The sequence below is a fragment of the Pristiophorus japonicus genome, chromosome 5 (assembly GCF_044704955.1).
Source record: "Pristiophorus japonicus isolate sPriJap1 chromosome 5, sPriJap1.hap1, whole genome shotgun sequence".
Taxonomy (NCBI): domain Eukaryota; kingdom Metazoa; phylum Chordata; class Chondrichthyes; family Pristiophoridae; genus Pristiophorus; species Pristiophorus japonicus.
Window position 1 is genome coordinate 52,913,840 of NC_091981.1, and position 19,902 is coordinate 52,933,741.

The 19,902-nt window shown below is 44.2% G+C and overlaps 1 protein-coding gene across 2 annotated transcripts in view; it reads right to left on the bottom strand.

The window, feature by feature from the left end:
• The window catches only part of cdkal1 (CDK5 regulatory subunit associated protein 1-like 1), a 1,217,472-nt gene extending 1,199,198 nt beyond the window's left edge, over nucleotides 1-18,274 (bottom strand). The window contains exons 1-2 of one of the 2 annotated variants that reach the window (XM_070880626.1): nucleotides 18,200-18,274; nucleotides 14,798-14,967 (exon numbers count right to left, since the gene is read on the bottom strand). In XM_070880626.1, the coding sequence (XP_070736727.1) occupies nucleotides 14,798-14,964 (167 nt within the window). In that variant the 5' untranslated portion in view covers nucleotides 14,965-14,967; nucleotides 18,200-18,274. Of the gene's footprint in view, nucleotides 1-14,797; nucleotides 14,968-18,175 lie in introns of both variants that reach the window. The other variant, XM_070880627.1, reaches the window with a different exon arrangement.
• Between the last annotated feature and the right edge of the window lie 1,628 nt (nucleotides 18,275-19,902).

The window sequence follows — 19,902 nt, forward strand, 5'->3', positions numbered from 1 at the left end:
CAGCATATAACGGCACGTATTTTGTGTGCGGGCATAGGGCATATCCCTGGTTGCCCAGGCGATGGATAGGGTCCTGCTATCTGGGATATGTGGTGCCATTTGTGCGGCAAATACGTAACCTGGCGGAAGCACATGCCTCCAGCCGACACAGGCGAGCCCTCACCCCCGCCGAAAGGTTCTTTGGGGTCATGATGTTCCCATTCGGGATAGGACGCACCATGGATGAAGTACAGAACCTAGTGAGGGTATTGGAACAAATAGCTAACTATACCGCTGAAGCTCTGGAGGACATCACAGCCGAAATGGTAGCAATGCGGACCGTGATTTCCTCCAGACCGAATGGCCCTCGATTATATGTTCGCTGAGAAAGGGGGAACATGTGCCCTGATAGTGCAACATTCAGATACTTACATTCCCGATAGTTCAGAAAACATAACCAATCTCACTGATCACATAAGAAGGGAGGTGAAGAAGTTATCCACGCCAGCAGGAGGATCTAGCTGGTTTGATTGGCTATTAGGTGGATCCTGGGGATCCTATCTAATGCATGGGGCAATTATTCTCATCGTAGTAATAATTACCTGTTGCTTGATTGTTGGTTGCTTTAACCTTTGTTGCAAAGTAATGATGGCAAGGTTAGCAAACCCTCTTGTGGTCACGGACTCCCGGGTTATGATCCAGCAAACTAAAGGCCTACTCGACGAGGAGGATCAGGAAAGAGAGTGCGAACGGCTGAATGCGATACTCCTGGAATAGTCACCAGGGTTATCATGGAATGATAAAAGGGGGGGAATGTGAATGTGAGAAAATGTATAAGCAATAGAGACAGTGAAGTGAACAAAGGAATAATGGAAAATAACAAAGAATGTCAGACTGCAAATATTACATCAGCACAATTGACAGACTTGCTCAAGGTCTAAGTTACTAGTCACGCCAGTAAAATTGTAACATTTACAAGCAATGTGTGAGAAAGCTCTTTGTGCAATGTGTGAGAAAGCTCTTTGTGTAAAAACAGCCCATATAGATGTCGGCTCATGAGTGGACAAAGGGAAGGAGGGATCAAAGGGGATAGGCTGAACTGAATGTCACTCTAATTGTATCTTGTACTGAAAATGTATAACCGGTGCGCCTTTACAATGTAACGGCACTTGTCCGAGGGAAGTGGGCGCACTCTGAGGGAGAGCGTTCCTTCGTTCTGATAAGTCCCGGCCGGTGAAACAAAAGAATAAAGTCTGCTTTGTTATAAGCGGCAACGGTGTTCGACTCAGTGAATTCGCTGAGCCAGATTGAGGGAAAAGAATTCACATTTACATAACTGTGCCCTCATCACCCTAACAACTTAACCTCAGTGCTGGCACGTCAACACCTCCCTCCTAAATAACATGAATTTCAAGCCTCCATAAATATCTAGCTGGCCCAATTGATCATGCAGAATTAGGACCTCAACACTTCCCCTGCATTGCCATGACAAAGTGCTAAAGCAGTCCTCAGATGACATAAAAAAGTCGACTGCTCAACAAAAAAAAGCAAAGTACGACACAAGTGAAGGAAAATAAATGTTAAAAGCGTAGATTATCGGGAAAGGCTGAGTTTTGAAAGAAACAAAATGGAAGCCCACAGAGCTACAGCATGGGTGTTGTGTATTGGAAACATTAAACTAATAAAGAGATGGCTGGGCTAATCCAGAGGAGAGCAAATAAGGTACTGCCCTGGAACCAAGGTCCAATCCTGAGGCTTTCTGAGGAACAACAAACGAGAGGTATAAAAAACACAAATCAGGAACTGTTCCCCCTCTTGCTTCTGGACACACAGCACAAGACCTCCCGCTGAAGACCAGCTGAAACAGCAAGCCGTGTGTTCAAACCAGCCAGCCAAAGGGAAGTATCGTATATCACTTTTTATTATACCCTCATTGTACCTCTGTTGTAACTAAGGTAGATCTGTCGGATAATTGAAGACTGCTGATATGTGCATGTGTGTGTGTTTTAATAAACTGTTCCAATTGTTTTAAAAGAATCGTCTCACTATCAAATTTAATGCCAGAGATTTAGAAATCTTACAACAGGTGTTAATGTGAACAGCTTGATAGACAGGATTATCGAGAGGCAGCTGCATGATCCAAATGACTGTGTTCCATGATTGCTGAACTATGAGAAAAAGTAGCTGGAACGTGAGATTTAGGATTGGTATCATTACTACAGGTTAAAATACCCTTTTTACTTTGATAACCCTCAACACTTATGTTTTATAATTAAATAAAGGCACCCTTATAATTCAGGAACCCCCTCATATTCTCCGTTTTCCATATCGTTAAAACATGCGGGAAGCCAATAGGTGGTCCACGAGAGATCAATTCACGTAGCCGACCAAGAATAAGGAATAAAACCTGCACATGCTGGAAATCTGAAACAGAAAATGCTGCAAATACACAGCTTCATCAGTTCTGATGGATGGCATACAGCTGAAAAGTTAACGTCTTCTCTTTATAGATCCTGTCTGTTCTGCTGTGTTTGTTTATTGACTTTTCTGCGACTGTGTTACTAAGACCTTGCTGAGAAAATCTGCAAGAACTTTTTGTTTTCAATAATCAACCCTACTAAATAAGTTTGAATCCTGTGGTTACAGCAGACAGATTTTGGACAAGGAACTGGTTCCATTATCATAAGAACAGAAGAGAATAAGAAATAGGAGCAGGAGTCGGTCATACGACTTCTCGAGCCTGCTCCGCCATTTAATACGATTATGGCTGATCCGACCATGGACTCGGGTCCACTTCCCCACCCGCTCCCCATAACCCCTTATCGTTTAAGAAACTGACTATTTATGTCTTAAATTTATTCAATGACCCAGCTTCCACAGCTCTGAGGCAGCGAATTCCACAGATTTACAACCCTCAGAAGAAATTTCTCCTCATCTGTTTTAAATGGGCGGCCCCTTATTCAAAGATCGTGTCCTCTCGTTCTAGTCTCCCCCATCAATGGAAACATCCTCTCTGCATCCACCTTGTCAAGCCCCCTCATAATCTTACACGTTTCGATAAGATTACCTCTCATTCTTCTGAATTCTAATGAGTAGAGGCCCAACCTACTCAACCTTTCCTCAGAAGTCAACCCCCTCATCTCCAGAATCAACCAAGTGAACCTTCTCTGAACTGCCTCCAAAGCAAGTATATCCTTTTGTAAATATGGAAATCAAAACTGCATGCAATATTCCAGGTGTGGCCTCACCAATACCTTGTATAGCTGTAGCAAGACTTCCCTGTTTTTACACTCCGTCCCCTTTTGTGTTTCATGCACGCTGTACTGCTGCACTTTGCAATCTTTCTCCATTTAAGTAATAACTTGCTCTTTGATTTTTTTTCCTGCCAAAGTGCATGACCTCACACTTTCCAACATTATATTCTATCTGCCAAATTTTTGCCCACTCACTTAGCCTGTATGTCCTTTTGCAGATTTTTGTGTGTCCTCCTCACATTGCTTTTCCTCCCATCTTTGCATCATCAGCAAACTTGGCTACGCTACACTCAGTCCCTTCTTCCAAGTTGTTAATATAGATTGTAAATAGTTGGGGTCCCAGCACTGATCCCTACGGCACCCCACTAGCTACTGGTTGCCAACCAGAGAATGAACCATTTATCCCAACTCTGTTAGTTAGCCAATCCTCTATCCATGCTAATATATTACCCCCAACCCCGTGAACTTTTATCTTGTGCAGTAACCTTTTATGTGGCACCTTATCAAATGCCTTCTGGAAGCCCAAATACACCCATTATGAACTTGGATAAAGGCAACGCAGGTATACATCCTGCAGGGTTGCATGCTTAAAGCTAGTCAGCAGGAGAATCACCTGGGTGTTATCGTGAATGAATCATTGAAGGTCCATGACCAATGGCATGAGGCCAAGTAATATGTTAGGATGTATTTCCAGAATGATTAACTACAAAATAAGGAATATTATTCTATCTCTGTACAAGGTCTCACCTGGAATACAGTGCCCAGTTTTAATCCCCTCTCATTGTGGAGGATTATAGAGATGCTAAAAAAGGTTGAGCGTACAGCCACTAAGTTGGTACCTACTTTAAAGGCTCTCAGTTACCACTGTAGGCTTAGAAAGCTGGAGAAGGTCTAGAAAAGCGTATCCTTGAGATTTGATTGAGGCCTTTAAAATAATGAAAGGATTAGATGTGGTCCATGTGGATAGGCCATTCAAGTTGAACAGATTAAGGAACACCAGGATTATGGGTCTAAATTGCTAAGCATAGAACTGGTAAGATATCAGGAAGTACTTTTTTTCAGTCATTGACTGCTGGAACAAGTTACTGGAAATTGCACTGAGTGCAGATTTGCTGCAAGTATTCAAAAGGGAGCTGGACTAGTTCCTGCATGTGGCCAACGTATGGTTGGGTTTGGGGGATGGGGGCAGGGGGAGGGTTTTTCCTGCTCACTAATCTCCTGGAATTTGTCTGATTCCCTGCAGGGGCTCGGATAGGAATTTCCCGCATTATTTTTCCTCGCTTTTTTTCACCTCATCCAGGAGATCGCATACCTGGGGGTTGGGGATTTGGTTGAGCATGATGGTGCGTAGAAATCTCATGGCATTACGGGACAGGTTCAATGGGCTTGTTAATTTCACATTCATATATTTCTCATGGGTTTGTATTATCTTGCTAAGCATTTTGCTTCTTTATTTTATTTATCTATAGATAAATCTGACCAATTAATTTAGTCTTTACACAATGGTGTAGTGGCACTTTATTTTTCCAATTTTAGAGGCATCAAGAAAATGTGGTGGGCATCCCACATAGTCTCCAGAAAGTAAGTTTGCAATTAACAGTTAGATCTGATTTACATTAAACCACATCCAGCAGTGAATAAAGACATAGATGTAAGCTTGGTGACTCAGTTTCCTTCTGGAAACTATAATGAACTACGAACACAAGATGTCAGGAAAATTCCCAAACTAACATTCTAATCTCAGAAGGACCTGGAACTCCAAATGAAGAAACTAGTGGAGTCCCAAAGGATAAGAATCCCATCATAAATAGCAACTCAAAGGGCCCAAGTTTCCAATATCCGCTAGAATGGCACACTTCCTAGAGGCCCACTTATTTTGTAGAATGAAAAGCGTGCCAAAAACTTACCTCGCAATTCTCCAAGTGCAGCAGGCCTGTTCAGCAGTCAGCGTGATGCAACACAACGGTGGGGGGGGGCGGAGGAAGCTACAGCCCTGGGTCAAAAAGTGGTGTCTGCGCGCGTGCGCAGTAGCTCCTGGCCCCCAGATTCTGTGTGTGCGCGCTGCTGGCTGTATGGGAGGGGCCCAAGCACGCAGCCTCTCGCCCTGGCCGAATGGGCTCTTGGAGCAGGCAGAGCGCCGATTTCCAGCCTGCAGCACGCAGCCCCTAGCCCTGGTCGGGTTCCCGGTGCTCCTGAACAGGTAGGTAAGGTAGGAACTTTTTATTTATTGGATTTATCATTTATTCTTTATTTTTAAAAGTGAAGTGTTAATGCTTTGGAAACTCCCCTAACTTCCCTTCCCTCATCTCTGGCTACCTGCGCCTAATTCTAAAGTGTAACCAAGGTTTTTCTGAGCGCACAAAAGTCGACACTTGCACCGTTCTAAGTTAGTTTGGAGCAACTTTTCGGTGCCGAAACTTGCAAAACAGGCGTAAGTGGCTGGTAACGCCCTCCTTTGAAAAAAACTGAACTAAAACTAAACTAACTCACTCGAACTGGAGCAAACCAAATGTCGAGAATTGTGATTTCTAAGATACTCCAAACTAAACTCGTTGCTTCAAAAAAATAGGAGCAACTCCATCCGGTACTTGGGCCTAAACCCAAATCAGGTAAAAACTATACAAGCTGTTTTGTGAGTACAAAGGAGGTTGACCATACATGACCAAATAATATCAAGTAGACAGCCTGGGAAGCTTCTTCCAAACAAGAACTGGGAAGACCAAAAGCATCAAGTGGCAATACTATGAGCAATGCCACCAAAATCAACAGAGTTCAACAGTTAAACCTCACTTGATACCTCTGAATCAGTCCACATAATACTTGTTGCTCTCATGGCTCACCCATCAAAGCAGAATGCACATGCACCAGGTGCCCTAATATCAACCAACACAATTCAAATAGGCAATAAAAAGGCTTGCTTTCTGGCAACATTCTAAGACCAAACTGATATGGGGAACTACACAAAACCTTACTCGCTAAATTGACCATGCACACCATGATGAATCTCCTCCACCAATTAAATCAAGCACACACTCGAAGTAAATCCCATTTCAGAGTTACTTAACTCAGCCACAATCAACCTTTCATAAAAATAGTAAGCACATGTGCATCCGAGAGGCCAATATTCCTTCAACTGAAATAAAACCTGTAGTCTGGAAAAAAGTTCCCGTAATTTATTTTGGGGTCGCGCAGCCAGTTTAAGGGGCTGCACGGCCCATTCAAAAGTCTGTGCAGACACGTTTTTTTCAATTTAAAAGCTAGCGCACCGGCTGTGCAGGATCCCTGGAGCACTGCGCAGCCACACAGTTTAAAAGGGAACATTAGAGGGACCCAATCACCCCTGGCTTATCCAACTAAATCAAACCTCGGTGGCAGCACGCTCTCCTCAGAGTTAGAAGATTGTGGGTTCCAATCCGACTCCAGAGACTTGAGCACATAATGTTGACTGACATTCCAGTGGAGTACTGAACAACTGCTGCATTGTCGGAGGTACCATCTTTCAGTTGAAGTATTAAAATGAGGATCCCGTCTGCTCCCTCAAGAAGGCGTAAAAGATCCCATGGCACTATTCGAAGAGCAGAGGACTTCTCCCAGTGTCCTGGCCAACATTTATTCCTCAACCAGTACCATTAAAAATGATAGTCATTTATCACATTGCTCTTTGTGGGCCTTGTGGTGTGCAAACTGACTGCCAAGTTACCCTACATTACAACAGTGACTACACTACAAAAATAGTACTCAATTGGCTGTAAATCATTTTGAGAAGTCATGAAAGGCGCTATATAAATGAAAATGTGTTCATTCATTCATAAATCCTGGGTGCTGGCTTCACAAGTAACACCCACCCCACCACCTAAGAACATAAGAAATAGGAGCAGGAGGAGGCCATACGGCCTGCTCCGCCATTCAATAAACATGGCTGATCTGATCATGGACTCAGCTCCACTTCCCTGACGCACCACTTATCGTTTAAGAAACTGTCTATTTCTGTCTTAAATTTATTCAATGTCCCAGCTTCCACAGCTCTGAGGTAGCGAATTCTGCAGATTTACAACCTTCAAGAGAAGAAATTTCTCTTCATCTCAGTTTTAAATGGGCGGCCTCTTATTCTAAGATCATGCCCTCTCGTTCTAGTCTCCCCCATCAGTGGAAACATCCTCTCTGCATCCACCTTGTTAAGCCCCATCATAACCTTAGATGTTCTGATAAGATCACCTCTCATTCTTCTGAATTCCAATGAGTAGCGGCCTAAGCTATCCTCATAAGTCAACCCCCTCATCCCCGGAATCAACCTGGTGAACCTTCTCTGAACTGCCTCCAAAGCAAGTATATCCTTTCGTAAATATAGAAACCAAAACTGCAAGCAGTATTCCAGGTGTGGTCTCACCAATAGCCTGGATAGCTGTAGCAAGATTTCCTTGCTTTTATACTCCATCCCCTTTGCAATAAAGGCCAAGATTCCATTGACCTTCCTGATCATTTGCTGTACCTGCATACTAAACTTTTGTGTTTCATGCACAAGTACCCCCAGGTCCCGCTGTACTGCAGCACTTTGCAATCTTTCTTCATTTAAATAATTACTTGCTCTTTGATTTTTTTCTGCCAAAGTGCATGATCTTATACTTTCCAACATTATACTCCATCTACCTGGTGTACAACACCAAATGACTATTTTGCCATGCAATTATACAACACACTAGTGTGCTAGTATTGTCCGTGGATAAAGAAAAGGCATTTAGCCAAAAGAAGAGTTTCCTACTTGCTGTGCTTCCACAAATGACTTTTGGGGGTACAGGTTGAGCGCCCGAAATGCAGAGTTCCGAAATTCGGAATGTTATGGAATTCGGACACCGGGCCAATCCGTGGCGGGGTCATCCGGAAACCAGAAAATGTTCCAAAATCCGAACTCGCCCGCCTCGGCCTCAATGCGAGGAGTATTCGTAATAAGGTGAACGAATTAACTGCGCAGGCAGCAATTAATAAATAATGATATAATTGGCATCATGGAGGCATGGCTCCCGGGGGATCAAGGCTGGGAACTCAACATCCAGGGATATTCAACATTCAGGAAGGATAGACAAAGGAAAAGGAGGTGGGGTAGCGTTGCTGGTTAAAGAGGAAATTAATGCAATAGTAAGGAAGGACATTAGCCTGGATGATGTGGAATCTTTGTGGGTGGAGCTGCAGAATACCAAAGAGCAGAAAGCACTAGTGGGAGTTGTGTACAGACCAAACAGTAGTAGAGAGGTTGGGAATGGCATCAAACAGGAAATTAGGGATGCATGCAATAAAGGTACCGCAGTTATCGTGGGCGATTTTAATCGACATACAGATTGGGCTAACCAAACTGGTAGCAATACGGTGGTGGAGGATTTCCTGGAGTTTATTAGGGATGGTTTTCTGGACCAATATGTCAAGGAACCAACGAGAGGGCTGGTCATCTTAGACTGGGTGATGTGTAATAAGAAAGGACTAATTAGCAATCTTGTTGTGCGAGGCCCGTTGGGGGAAGAGTGACCATAATATGGTAGAATTCTTTATTAAGATGGCGAGTGACACAGTTAATTCAGAGACGAGGGTCCTGAACTTAAGGACAGGTAACTTTGATGGTATGAGACGTGAATTGGCTAGAATAAACTGGCAAATGATACTTAAAGGGTTGACGGTGGATAGGCAATGGCAAACATTTAATGATCACATGGATGAACTTCAACAATTGTACATCCCTGTCTGGAGTAAAAATAAAACGGGGAAAGTGGCTCAGCTGTGGCTAACAAGGGAAATTAAGGATAGTGTTAAATCCAAGGAAGAGGCATATAAACTGGCCAGAAAAAGCAGTAAACCCGATGACTGGGAGATATGTAGAATTCAGCAGAGGAGGACAAAGGGTTTAATTAAGAGTGGGAAAATAGAGCATGAGAGGAAGCTTGCAGGGAACATAAAAACTGACTGCAAAAGCTTCTGTAGATATGTGAAGAGAAAAAGATTAGTGAAGACAAAACGTAGGTCCCTTGCAGTCAGATTCAGGTGAATTTATAATGGGGAACAAAGAAATAGCAGACCAGTTGACAAATACTTTGGTTCTGTCTTCACGAAGGAAGACACAAATAACCTTCCGGAAGTACGAGGGGACCGAGGGTCTAGTGAGAAGGAGGAACTGAAGGACATCTTTATTAGGCGGGAAATTGATGGGCTTGAAGGCTGATAAATCCCAGAGCCTGATAGTCTGCATCCCAGAGTACTTAAGGAAGTGGCCCTAGAAATAGTGGATGCATTGGTGATCATTTTCCAACAGTCTATCAACTCAATCAGTTCCTATGGACTGGAGAGTAGGTAATGTAACACCACGTTTTAAGAAAGGCGGGAGAGAGAAAACAGGTAATTATAAACCAGTTAGCCTGACATCAGTAGTGGGGAAAATGTTGGAATCAATTATTAAAGATGAAATAGCAGCGCATTTGGAAAGCAGTGACAGAATCGGTCCAAGTCAACATGGATTTATGAAAGGGAAATCATGCTTGACAAATCTTCAGAAATTTTGTGAGGATGTAACTAGTAGAGTGGACAAGGAAGAACCAGTGGATGTGGCGTATTTGAACTTTAAAAAGGCTTTTAACAAGATCCCACACAAGAGATTGGTGTGCAAAATTAAAGCACATGGTATTGGGGGTAATGTACTGACGTGGATAGAGAACTGGTTGGCAGACAGGAAGCAGAAAGTCGGGATAAACGAGTCCTTTTCAGAATGGCAGGCAGTGACTAGTGAGGTGCCGCAGGGCTCAGTGCTGGAACCCCAGCTATTTACAATATACATTAATGATTTGGATGAAGGAATTGAGTGTAATAACTCCAAGTTTTCAGATGACACTAAGCTGGGTGGCGGTGTGAGCTGTGAGGAGGACGCCAAGAGGTTGCAGGGTGATTTGGACAGGTTAGGTGAGTGGGCAAATGCATGGCAGATGCAATATAATGTGGATTATCTACTTTGGGGGCAAAAACACAAAGGCAGAATATTATCTGAATGACAGATTAGAAAAAGGGGAGATGCAACGAGACTTGGGTGTCATGCTACATTGGTCATTGAAAGTTGGCATGCAGGTGCAGCAGACAGTGAAGGCGGCAAATGGTATGTTGGCCTTCATAGCTCGGGGTTTTGAGTATAGGAGCAGGGAGGTCTTACTGCAGTTATACAGGGCCTTGGTGTTCCTCGCCTGGAATATTGTGTTCAGTTTTGGTCTCCTAATCTGAAGAAGGACGTTCTTGCTATTGAGTGAGTGCAGCGACGGTTCACCAGACTGATCCCCGGGATGGCTGGACTGACATATGAGGAGAGACTGAATCGACTGGGCCTTTATTCACTGGAGTTAAGAATGAGAGGGGATCTCATTGGAAACATAAAATTCTGACAGGATTGAACAGGTAAGATGCAGGAAGAATATTCCCGATGTTAGGGAAGTCCAGAACCAGGGTACACAGTCTAAAGATAAGGGGTAAGCCATTTAGGACTGAGATGAGGAGAAACTTCCTCACACAGCGAGTTGTTAACCTGTGGAATTCTCTACCGCAGAGAGTTGTTGATGCCAGTTCATTGGATATATTCAAGAGGGAGTTAGATATGGCCCTTACAGCTAAAGGGATCAAGGGGTATGGAGAGAAAGCAGGAAAGGGGTACTGAGGTGAATGATCAGCCATGATCTTATTGAATGGTGGTGCAGGCTCGAAGGGCCGAATGGCCGACTCCTCCACCTATTTTCTATGTTTCCCCCCCCCCCCCTCTCTCCTTTCTAGGCCCTGGCGTTTCAGGACAAGGACGTCGGAAAGACGATCCAAAATCTGGAAATACCTGAACCTCAGCCAGGGCGTTTCCAAATTTAGGCCATCACAAAGACGTTCCGAAATCCTAAACAGTCTCGGTCCCGGGGTTTCGGATGCTCTACCTGTATATTGCACAACATAAAATGCAGTGAAAACCACCCCCATTAGCACCAGTCTTCTGCGATACAAAAATACTACTGCATCCACACCTTCTGCCTCCATTCAATACTGAGAGCCAATGCATTCCTGGGCATCGGCCCAATACACACACTCAAAAAGGGAAAAATGTAGGGACCTCGCAAGAGAACAATGCAGAGGCTTTCATTACTTCCACCTGCAGCATCCTTAATTTGTGCATTCCAGCATTTTTAGAAAGGTTTTGCAGCAGATTTCCACATTATCGGAATTTAGCTACCTAGGACTCTAATTTGCCTGCCTCAATTTTAAGAATTCTGTCCTCGCAACCAGCTCAAATAATAGTACAGTAGTGGGTCTTATCACACACCATTACAATTTATCTTTTCAATCACAACAGAATGAATACACCATGAAACAAATGCTTCCAACTAGATATCAACCACCAATTCCAATCTGAAACGATGACCAAGATTCAAAGTACAGGTTGAACCCCCCCTTATCCGGAACGAGCCTGTTCTGGATAAGGTATTTTTCCAGACGAGGGGTGGTCACGTTAAATTGGGTGGTACAATACAGGTACTGAGCAAGGGTATATCGGGGCTGGTTGGCTTGGGGCTCGGATTGCGTCAGAGAGATCGCGGGGTCACGCCAGCGATTGAGGGAGTCAGCAGGAACAAATCTGAAGGGTTTCAATTTGTTCATGTCTGAGTTCTGCGCATGCGCCACCCAGTGGATGGGAATGGTTCTGGACGAGGGATGGTTCTGGATGAGGGAGTTCAACCTGTTCTTGTTAATTACTTCCAATGAGGATTTTCCATTCTCAACAACTTGGGTTTTTCTAGAGCCTTTAACACAGTAAAACATCTCAAGGTGCTTCAAGAGTGTTATCAAACAAAATTAGACACAGCTACATAAAAAGAGATATTAGGACAGGTGACCAAAAACTTGGTCAAAGAGGTAGGTTTTAAGGAGCGTCTTAAAAGAAGGAAAGGTAGAGAAGCGTAGAAATTTAGGCAAAGAATTCCAGAGGCCTTGGCAGCAATGAAAATCAAGGATGCGCAAGAGGCTAGAATTGGAGGAGCAGAGAGACCATGGAGGTTTGTAGGGCTGGAGGAGGTAGAGATAGGGAGGGGTGAGGCCAAAGGATTCAAAAACAACAATGAGAATTTTTAAATTAAGGCGTTGCCAGACCGGGAGCCAATAGATGAACGGGATTTGGTGCGAGTTCGGATATGGACAGCAGAGTTTTTGATGAGCTCAAGTTTAGAGGGTGAAAGGTGGGAAGCCGGCCAGGAGAGCTTTGGAATAGTAAGTCTAGAAGTAACAAAGGCATAAATGAGGGTTTCAGCAGCTAATGAGCTGAGGCTGGGGCAAAGACGGCGATGTTGCAGAGGTGGAAGTAGGCAGTCTTGGTGATGGAGAGAACATGGAGTGGGAAGCTCGGGTCAGGGTAAAATAAGATACTAAGGTTGCGAACAGTCTGGTTCAGCCCGAGACAGTGGCCAAGGAGAGCAATGAAGTCAGTGGCTAGGTAACGGAGTTTGTGGTGGAGACTGAAGACAATGGCTTTAGTCTTCCCAATATTAAATTGGAGGGAATTTCCGCACATCCAATACTGGATGGCGGACAAGCAGCATGACAAATCAGAGGCAGTGGAAGGGTCGAGAGAGGTGATGGTGAGGCAGGGCTGCGTGTCGTCAGTGTACACATGGAACCTGACAGTGTTTTTTTGGACGATGTCGCCGAGGAACAGCACATAGATGAGAAATGGAGGGCCAAAGTAATTGGGGGACTCCAGAGGTAACTGTGCGGGAGCAGGAAGAGAAGCCATTGCAATAACATATTTATATAGCTCTTTTAACGTAATAAAATGTCCCAAGGTGCTTCACAGGAGTGTTATAAACAACAAAAATTGAGCCATATAAGATATTAGGGCAGTTGACCAAAAGCTTGCTCAAAGAGGTAGGTTTTAAGGAGCGTCTTAAAAGGAGAAAAGAGAAGTGGAGAGGCGGAGAGGTTTCGGGAGGGAATTGGAGAGCTTAGGCCTGAGGCAGTTTAAGGCACAACCGCCAATGGTGGAGCATTTAAAATCAATAATGTTCAAAAGGCCAGAATAGGCAGAGCACGGAAGTCTAGGGGGATTATAGGGCTGGAGATTACAGAGATAAGGAGGAGCGAGACCATGGAGGGATTTGAAAAGATAGATGAGAATTTTTAAATTGAGGCGTTATTTGACAGGGTGCCAGTGCAGGTCAGCAAGCACAGGGGAGATTTCTCGGGTGAGCGGAACTTGGTGCGAGTTAGCACATGGGTGGCAGAGTTTTGGATGATCTCAAGTCTATGGAAGGTAGAACGAGGAAGGTCAGCCAGGAGTGCTTTGGAATAGTCAAAGACATGGATATGGGTTTCAGTAGCATATAGTTACAGTAAGAGCAGAGAGGGGTGATGACAGCAGATTTGAAGGAAAGGGGGACAATACCGGAGGAAAGGGAACAGTTATCTGCTAACATGGGAGCCAGGAAGGGAAGTTGGGTGGTCATCAATTTAGAAGGAATATGTCGAGAGAAAGCAGGAAATTGGCCTTATTGACAAGATGAGATTTGAAAGGGCAAGAAGTGAGATCGGAGAGAAACTAGAGAAATATGTAAATTTAGGATAGGAGGAAAACAGAGAGGAAGTAAGGCCCGATGAGTTGGAAGGGAGTGAAGTAGCAGAGGCAGTTGAATGGATGTTGTCAATCTTTTTAACAAAGTAGTCCATGAGCTCCTCACATTTATTGTTGGAGGTGAGGGAGGGGGAGGAGGCGGCAGGGGAGGGTGGTTTGAGAAGACGATTAGTGCTGAAGAGAAGCTTGGTGCTATTTTTGCCGTCCTGGATGATCTTAAAATAAATTGTGTGTTAGTGATGGAGAGCAGTCCCCCAGTAGTGCTTTATATGATCTAGTCCATTCTGGTCATGGATGATCAGACCTGTTGTCCGCCAAAGACTTTCAAGTCTGTGTCCCTTGGAATTAAGGGTGCGGAGATGAGGGGTATACTGAGAACACGACTAGGGCGAGATGGTGTAAGAATTTTAATGGGGACAGAGCATCAAAGATGGTGGAGAGGGTGTGATTTAGTAAGTCAGTAGCTGCAGAGATATCAGAGAATAGTAGGCCAAAGGCTAGGTCGTTGAGTTAGAAAGTGTAGTGGTAAGGGACTTGAGGGAGAGTTTATCCAGGGGAGGATATGAAAAGAAGTGGGTTGAGGAGGAAGATGGGGAATATGGGTAGAGAGTGATAAAAGGAAATGGTCAGAAATTGCCTTATGGGTGATGGTTACGGAGGGGATAGCAAGGCCATGTGAGATACGATAGGAACGGTACCAGGCTGGACAACAGAGGAGAGGTGTTGGAGGAGGAGCATGTGGGCAACCATATCAAAGGCTGCAAACTGGTCAAGAAGAATGAGAGGGGATAGCTTACCATAATCACAGTGACGTAGGATGCCATTTTTGAAGTTGATAAGGGCCATTACAATGCTGTGGCAGGGGTGGAAACCTGACAGGAGGGGTTCCAACAGAGTTGTAATCAAATGTTGCAATTTTTGACAAAATGATGGAAATAGAACTCACCTATCAGCCTCTATATCTTCTGTCACCTCATCCTGTTTGTGCTTATTTCTCTTCCTAACATGAGGGACAATGCTCTTCTTTGCAAACTGTCGATCATGAGGTTTTGGATCTTGCGCTGACACAATATCTTCGATGTCTTCCACTAATGAATCACAAGCAGCAGGCATGATCTGTAAAAGAAATCTTGAATCAGTCCATTATAAATATTAAACATTCAACACTAATTTTCTTGAAGATTACTGTTATAGACACATTTGTTTATTGGTAGGCAGTAATTAAGAAAATATTAAAAAGAAACCACTTTTTAATATAAATGCTCATTATCATTATGAACTTCAAATCAATTGCTGGTATCTTTTGGTTAAGAAAGCTAAAACTCGAGATAATTGAGGGACCACTACACTGTAGGTGTTTGCTTCAGCTAGCACGTTAAACTGCAGTATATTTGTCAGAAAGGCCTGAATAATATTTACCCCACTGCTTTTAAGTATTCTCGAGGTGAATTTATCTGTGATTATAATACTTAATACTTCACAGTAACTTTGTAATAACTGAACATCGTAACATGCAGCGACCAGTTAAGACACGAGAAAAAAATTGCAGCCTTAAAGCCAGCACAAGAACCACCACAGAACTGATTGCTTGAGTCAGTCAAGTGAGTTATGGGGAAAGGCTGTAGAAAATGGGTTATGCAGCCTTGTAGTCAACTTCGGTGTCAGCTGGTCACGCTCTTGCCTCAGAGTCATCTGTAACCTCCTCCAGCCCGACAACCCTCTGAGATCACTGAGCTCCCCCAATTCTGGCCTCTTGCGCATCCCCTACTTCCTTTGCCCCACCATTGGCGGTAGTGCCTTCAACTGCCAAGGTCCTAAGCTCCAGAATTCCCTCCCTAAACTTCCCTGCTTCGCGACACCTCACTTCTCCTTTTAAGTCACTCCTTAAAATCTACCTAAGCTTTTGGTCACCTGACTTAATATATCTCATTTAGTGGCTCAGTGTCAAATTTGTTTGATTATGTTCCTGTGAAGCATATTGGGATGTTTTAAGGCACAATAATGGGACTAAAGGCAGGCAAGTCCCCTGGACCTGATGACTTACATCCTAGGGTCTTAAAAGTTGCTGCACTGGTTGTAATCTACCAAAATTCCCTGGATTCTAGGGTGGCCCCAGTGGATTGGAAAACCACAAGTGTAACGCCCCTATTTAAAAAAGGAGGCAGACAAAAAGCAGGAAACTGTAGACCAGTTAGCCTAACATCAGTCATTGGGAAAATGCTGGAGTCCATTATTAAGTAAGCTGTAGCAGGACATTTGGAAAAGCATAATTCAAGCAAGCAGAGTCAGCATGGTTTTATGAAACTGAAATCATGTTTGACAAATTTGCTGGAGTTCTTTGAGGATGTAACGAGCAGGGTGGATAAGGGGGAAACCAGTGGATATGGTGTATTTCGATTTCCAGAAGGCATTCAATAAGGTGCCACATAAAAGGTTATTGCATAAGATAAAAGTTCATGGGGTTGGGGGGGAATATTTTAGCATGGATAGAGGATTGGCTAACGAACAAAAAAAAACAGAGTGTCGGGATAAATGGGTAATTTTCCAATTGGCAAACAGTAACTAGTGGAGTGCTGCAGGGATCGGTGCTGGGTCCTCAACTATTTACAATCTATATTAATGACTTGGATGAAGGGACCGAGTGTAATGGAGCCAAGTTTGCTGATGATACAAAGATGGGTAGGAAAGCAAATTGTTAGGAGGACACAAAAAATCTGCAAAGGGATATAAACAGGCTAAGTGAGTGGGCAAAAATTTGGCAGATGGAGTATAATGTGAGGTTATCCACTTTGGCAGAAAAAAATAGAAAAGCAAATTTTAATTTAAATGTAGAAAAATTGCAAAGTGCTGCAGTAGAGGGATCTGGGGGTCCTTGTGCATGAAACACAAAAAGTTAGTATGCAGGTACAGCAAGTAATCAGGAAGGCAAATGGAATGTTCGTGTTTATTGCAAGGGGGATAGAGTATAAAAGCAGAGAAGTCCTGCTATAACTGTACAGGATATTGATGAGGCCACACCAAGAGTACTGCATACAATTTTGGTCGTATTTAAGGAAGGATATACTTGCAGTGGAGGCTGTTCAGAGAAGGTTCACTTGGTTGATTCTGGAGATGATGGGGTTGACTTATGAAGATAGGTTGACCCTATACACATTGGTGTTCAGAAGAAATGAGAGATTATCTTAACATAACATATAAGATAATGAGGGGGCTCGACAAGGTGGATGCAGAGAGGATATTTCCACTCATAGGGTAAATAAAACTGGAGGACATAGTCTCAGAATAAGAGACCACCCATTTAAAACTGATGAGGAGGAATTTCTTCTCTTAAAGAACTGTAAATCTCTGCCCCAGAGAGCTGTGGAAGCTGGGACATTGAATATATTTAAGGCGAAGATAGGCAGATTTTTAAGCAATAAGGAAATAAAGGGTTATGGGGAGCAGGCAAGGAAGTGGAGCTGAGTCCATGATCAGATCAGCCATGATCTTATTAAATGGTGGAGCAGGCTCAAGGGGCCAGTTGGCCTACTCCTGCTCTTATTTCTCATGTTCTTCTATTCTTAATATCATTGCAACTGGTTGCTGTTGTGGCTTCAAATCCCACTCGATAGCCGAGCACATATCTGCGCTAACACTCCAGCGCAGCACTGAGGGGTTAGGCTGGAAAGTACTTTGGGGCTCAGTGATGGCGGGAAAGGCGCAATATAAATGCAAGTCCTTTCTTTTTTGTAAAGATTAAGAAGTGATAGTAAGGTGGTATACCCGTGGACCTAATAAAGGAAAAATCTGTAACGCTGTCAGAGTGGTCGTGTTCCAGATTTACTTATTCTATAGAGAATAGATGTAGTGAACACATGTTCAAACCTGCAAGATGCAAATTTAGAACTGATGAGGAAATAATCAGCACTTATTTCCAGCTCGGGAAAATAACAATGCAGGGACTGTGTGTTCGGGCCCAATGGTCTCCCACGCTGCGATGTGCAACTTAATGGTTTCAAGTGCGACTGCGGGGCTCCGAAATTAATAAGTTAAGTGAAGGCATCGGCCGCAAACACCTCCATCCACCAAGAGAGAGGCCTCGGTGATCAACTCGGCGGCAGCGGCGCTTGTGATTTAAATAAATCTCACAAACAACTTTTTTTTGAAAATAGGTGTCACCTGCTCTCTCTGAGGGGATATTAAACACGACCGCCCGCTCCCCTCACCCAACACCCGGCCATAGCCCGATATCAATTATTAAAGGCAACCAATTAGCCTGAACCGAGCGCCAAGGTTTGAAAAGTAACGGTCAGTCTAACGTCTCGCACGAGCCCCAGCTCCTCACCAAGTCCCTCGCGCCGCCTGTTACCTCGAGCTTGCTTGCTATGGGTTCCACTGTCACTGTCTCGAGCTCCGACTGCGCTGCGCCATCACACGCCGACCCCTGACCCCCTGATTCTGTTTTTTTTTCTCTGTCGGACGGCATCCCGCTCAGATCACATGCGCGAAAATCCAAACGCAATCCACGTGGTCGCTCTCCCGGAATCCAGCGGCACTGCTGAAGCGCATCATCCACGATTATTTCTTTTTAAGCACAACATCGTCAAGCGCGCACACAACTATTGTGCCCTTTTCTAAAAATGAAACATAACTTTGTTTAAAATTACCACAGCCCTTTTAATTTCACTTCCAATGTATTAGTTCTGGGCAAACTTTAACAATTCAAAATTCCACATCAAGTCAATGAAGGACTCTGCCCTAAACATTTGCCCATTTTAACCTGCAGTTACTTCATAATCAATTGCATATTGCCAGCATTTTCTGTTTTTTTGTTTCAGATTTCTATTTTTTGTGTTTTTAATTTAAAACTTAATTGCAACTTACAAACAAATCATGGTTAGAAACACGACATAAGCTTATATGTGCAGTTGACGCTATTGTGTTCCTGACACAGATGAGGCTGCACACAGAGGTCACTGTTACTTTAACCTCCCTGTCATGTATGTAACCTTCATGTAACTGTAACCTTCATAACAACACTGCAATACTGTATACACCTAAGAAATGCACACCTTGACCACAGGGGGTGAACTTGTGGGAGACACTCCTCACCTGGTCATCCAGGTATATAAAGGGCGGTCCCATGCAGGGTCATCACTTCTTGGTCCTGTGAATAAAGGTTCAGGTCACAGAGTGACAATGTCTGCAGAATGTGCCTCGTGTGAATTTATAGTAGTGTGTAAGGACATTACACTTGGCGACGAGAAACGGGAATCAACAACTCACGAGAATGGCCACCGGTAGCACAGAGGAACGGTACTGTGTTGGTGAGGACTGGGACGGTTTCGTTGAGAGGCTCCAGCAGAGCTTTGTCACGAAGGACTGGCTGGGAGTTGCAGCGGCTGACAAGCAAAGAGCGCATCTACTTACCAGCTGTGGACCTAAGACGTGCGCGCTGATTAAAGACCTGCTCGCACCCAAGAAGCCGGTGGACAAAACCTTTGAAGAGCTCAGCAAACTGATCGGTGAGCACCTTAAACCGGCGAGCAGTATACACATGGCCCGACACCGATTCTATACACACCGACATCATGAAGGACAGAGCATACCGGACTTCATTACGGACCTTCAGCACTTAGCCAGCCTCTGTAAGTTCACAGACGCCTGCACGGGGGAGATGTTAAGGGATTTCTTTATTGAGGGCATTGGTCATGCCGGGATTTTCAGAAAGCTAATTGAGACCAAGGACTTGACCTTGGAAGCTGCGGCGTTGATGGCTCAGACCTTCATGGCGGCGGGGGAGGAGGAAACCAAGATCATATACGCGCGCAACTCTGCTTCCAATGTGGCGATGGATCAGGGAGTTAACATTGTAAACGCGACTCAGAACCCTGCAGGCAGGCAAGGGCAATTCGACACCACCCAGGCAGCAACAGACTCTAGAGTGGGTCCTCAACAGAGACAATGGCAGGTTGAACGGACATTTACGCCAACGCGGTGGACATTGCGTCCCGGGATGGGGCCATTGACACCCACTAACAGAGTGCTCAAGAGTAATCAAAGAGACAATCA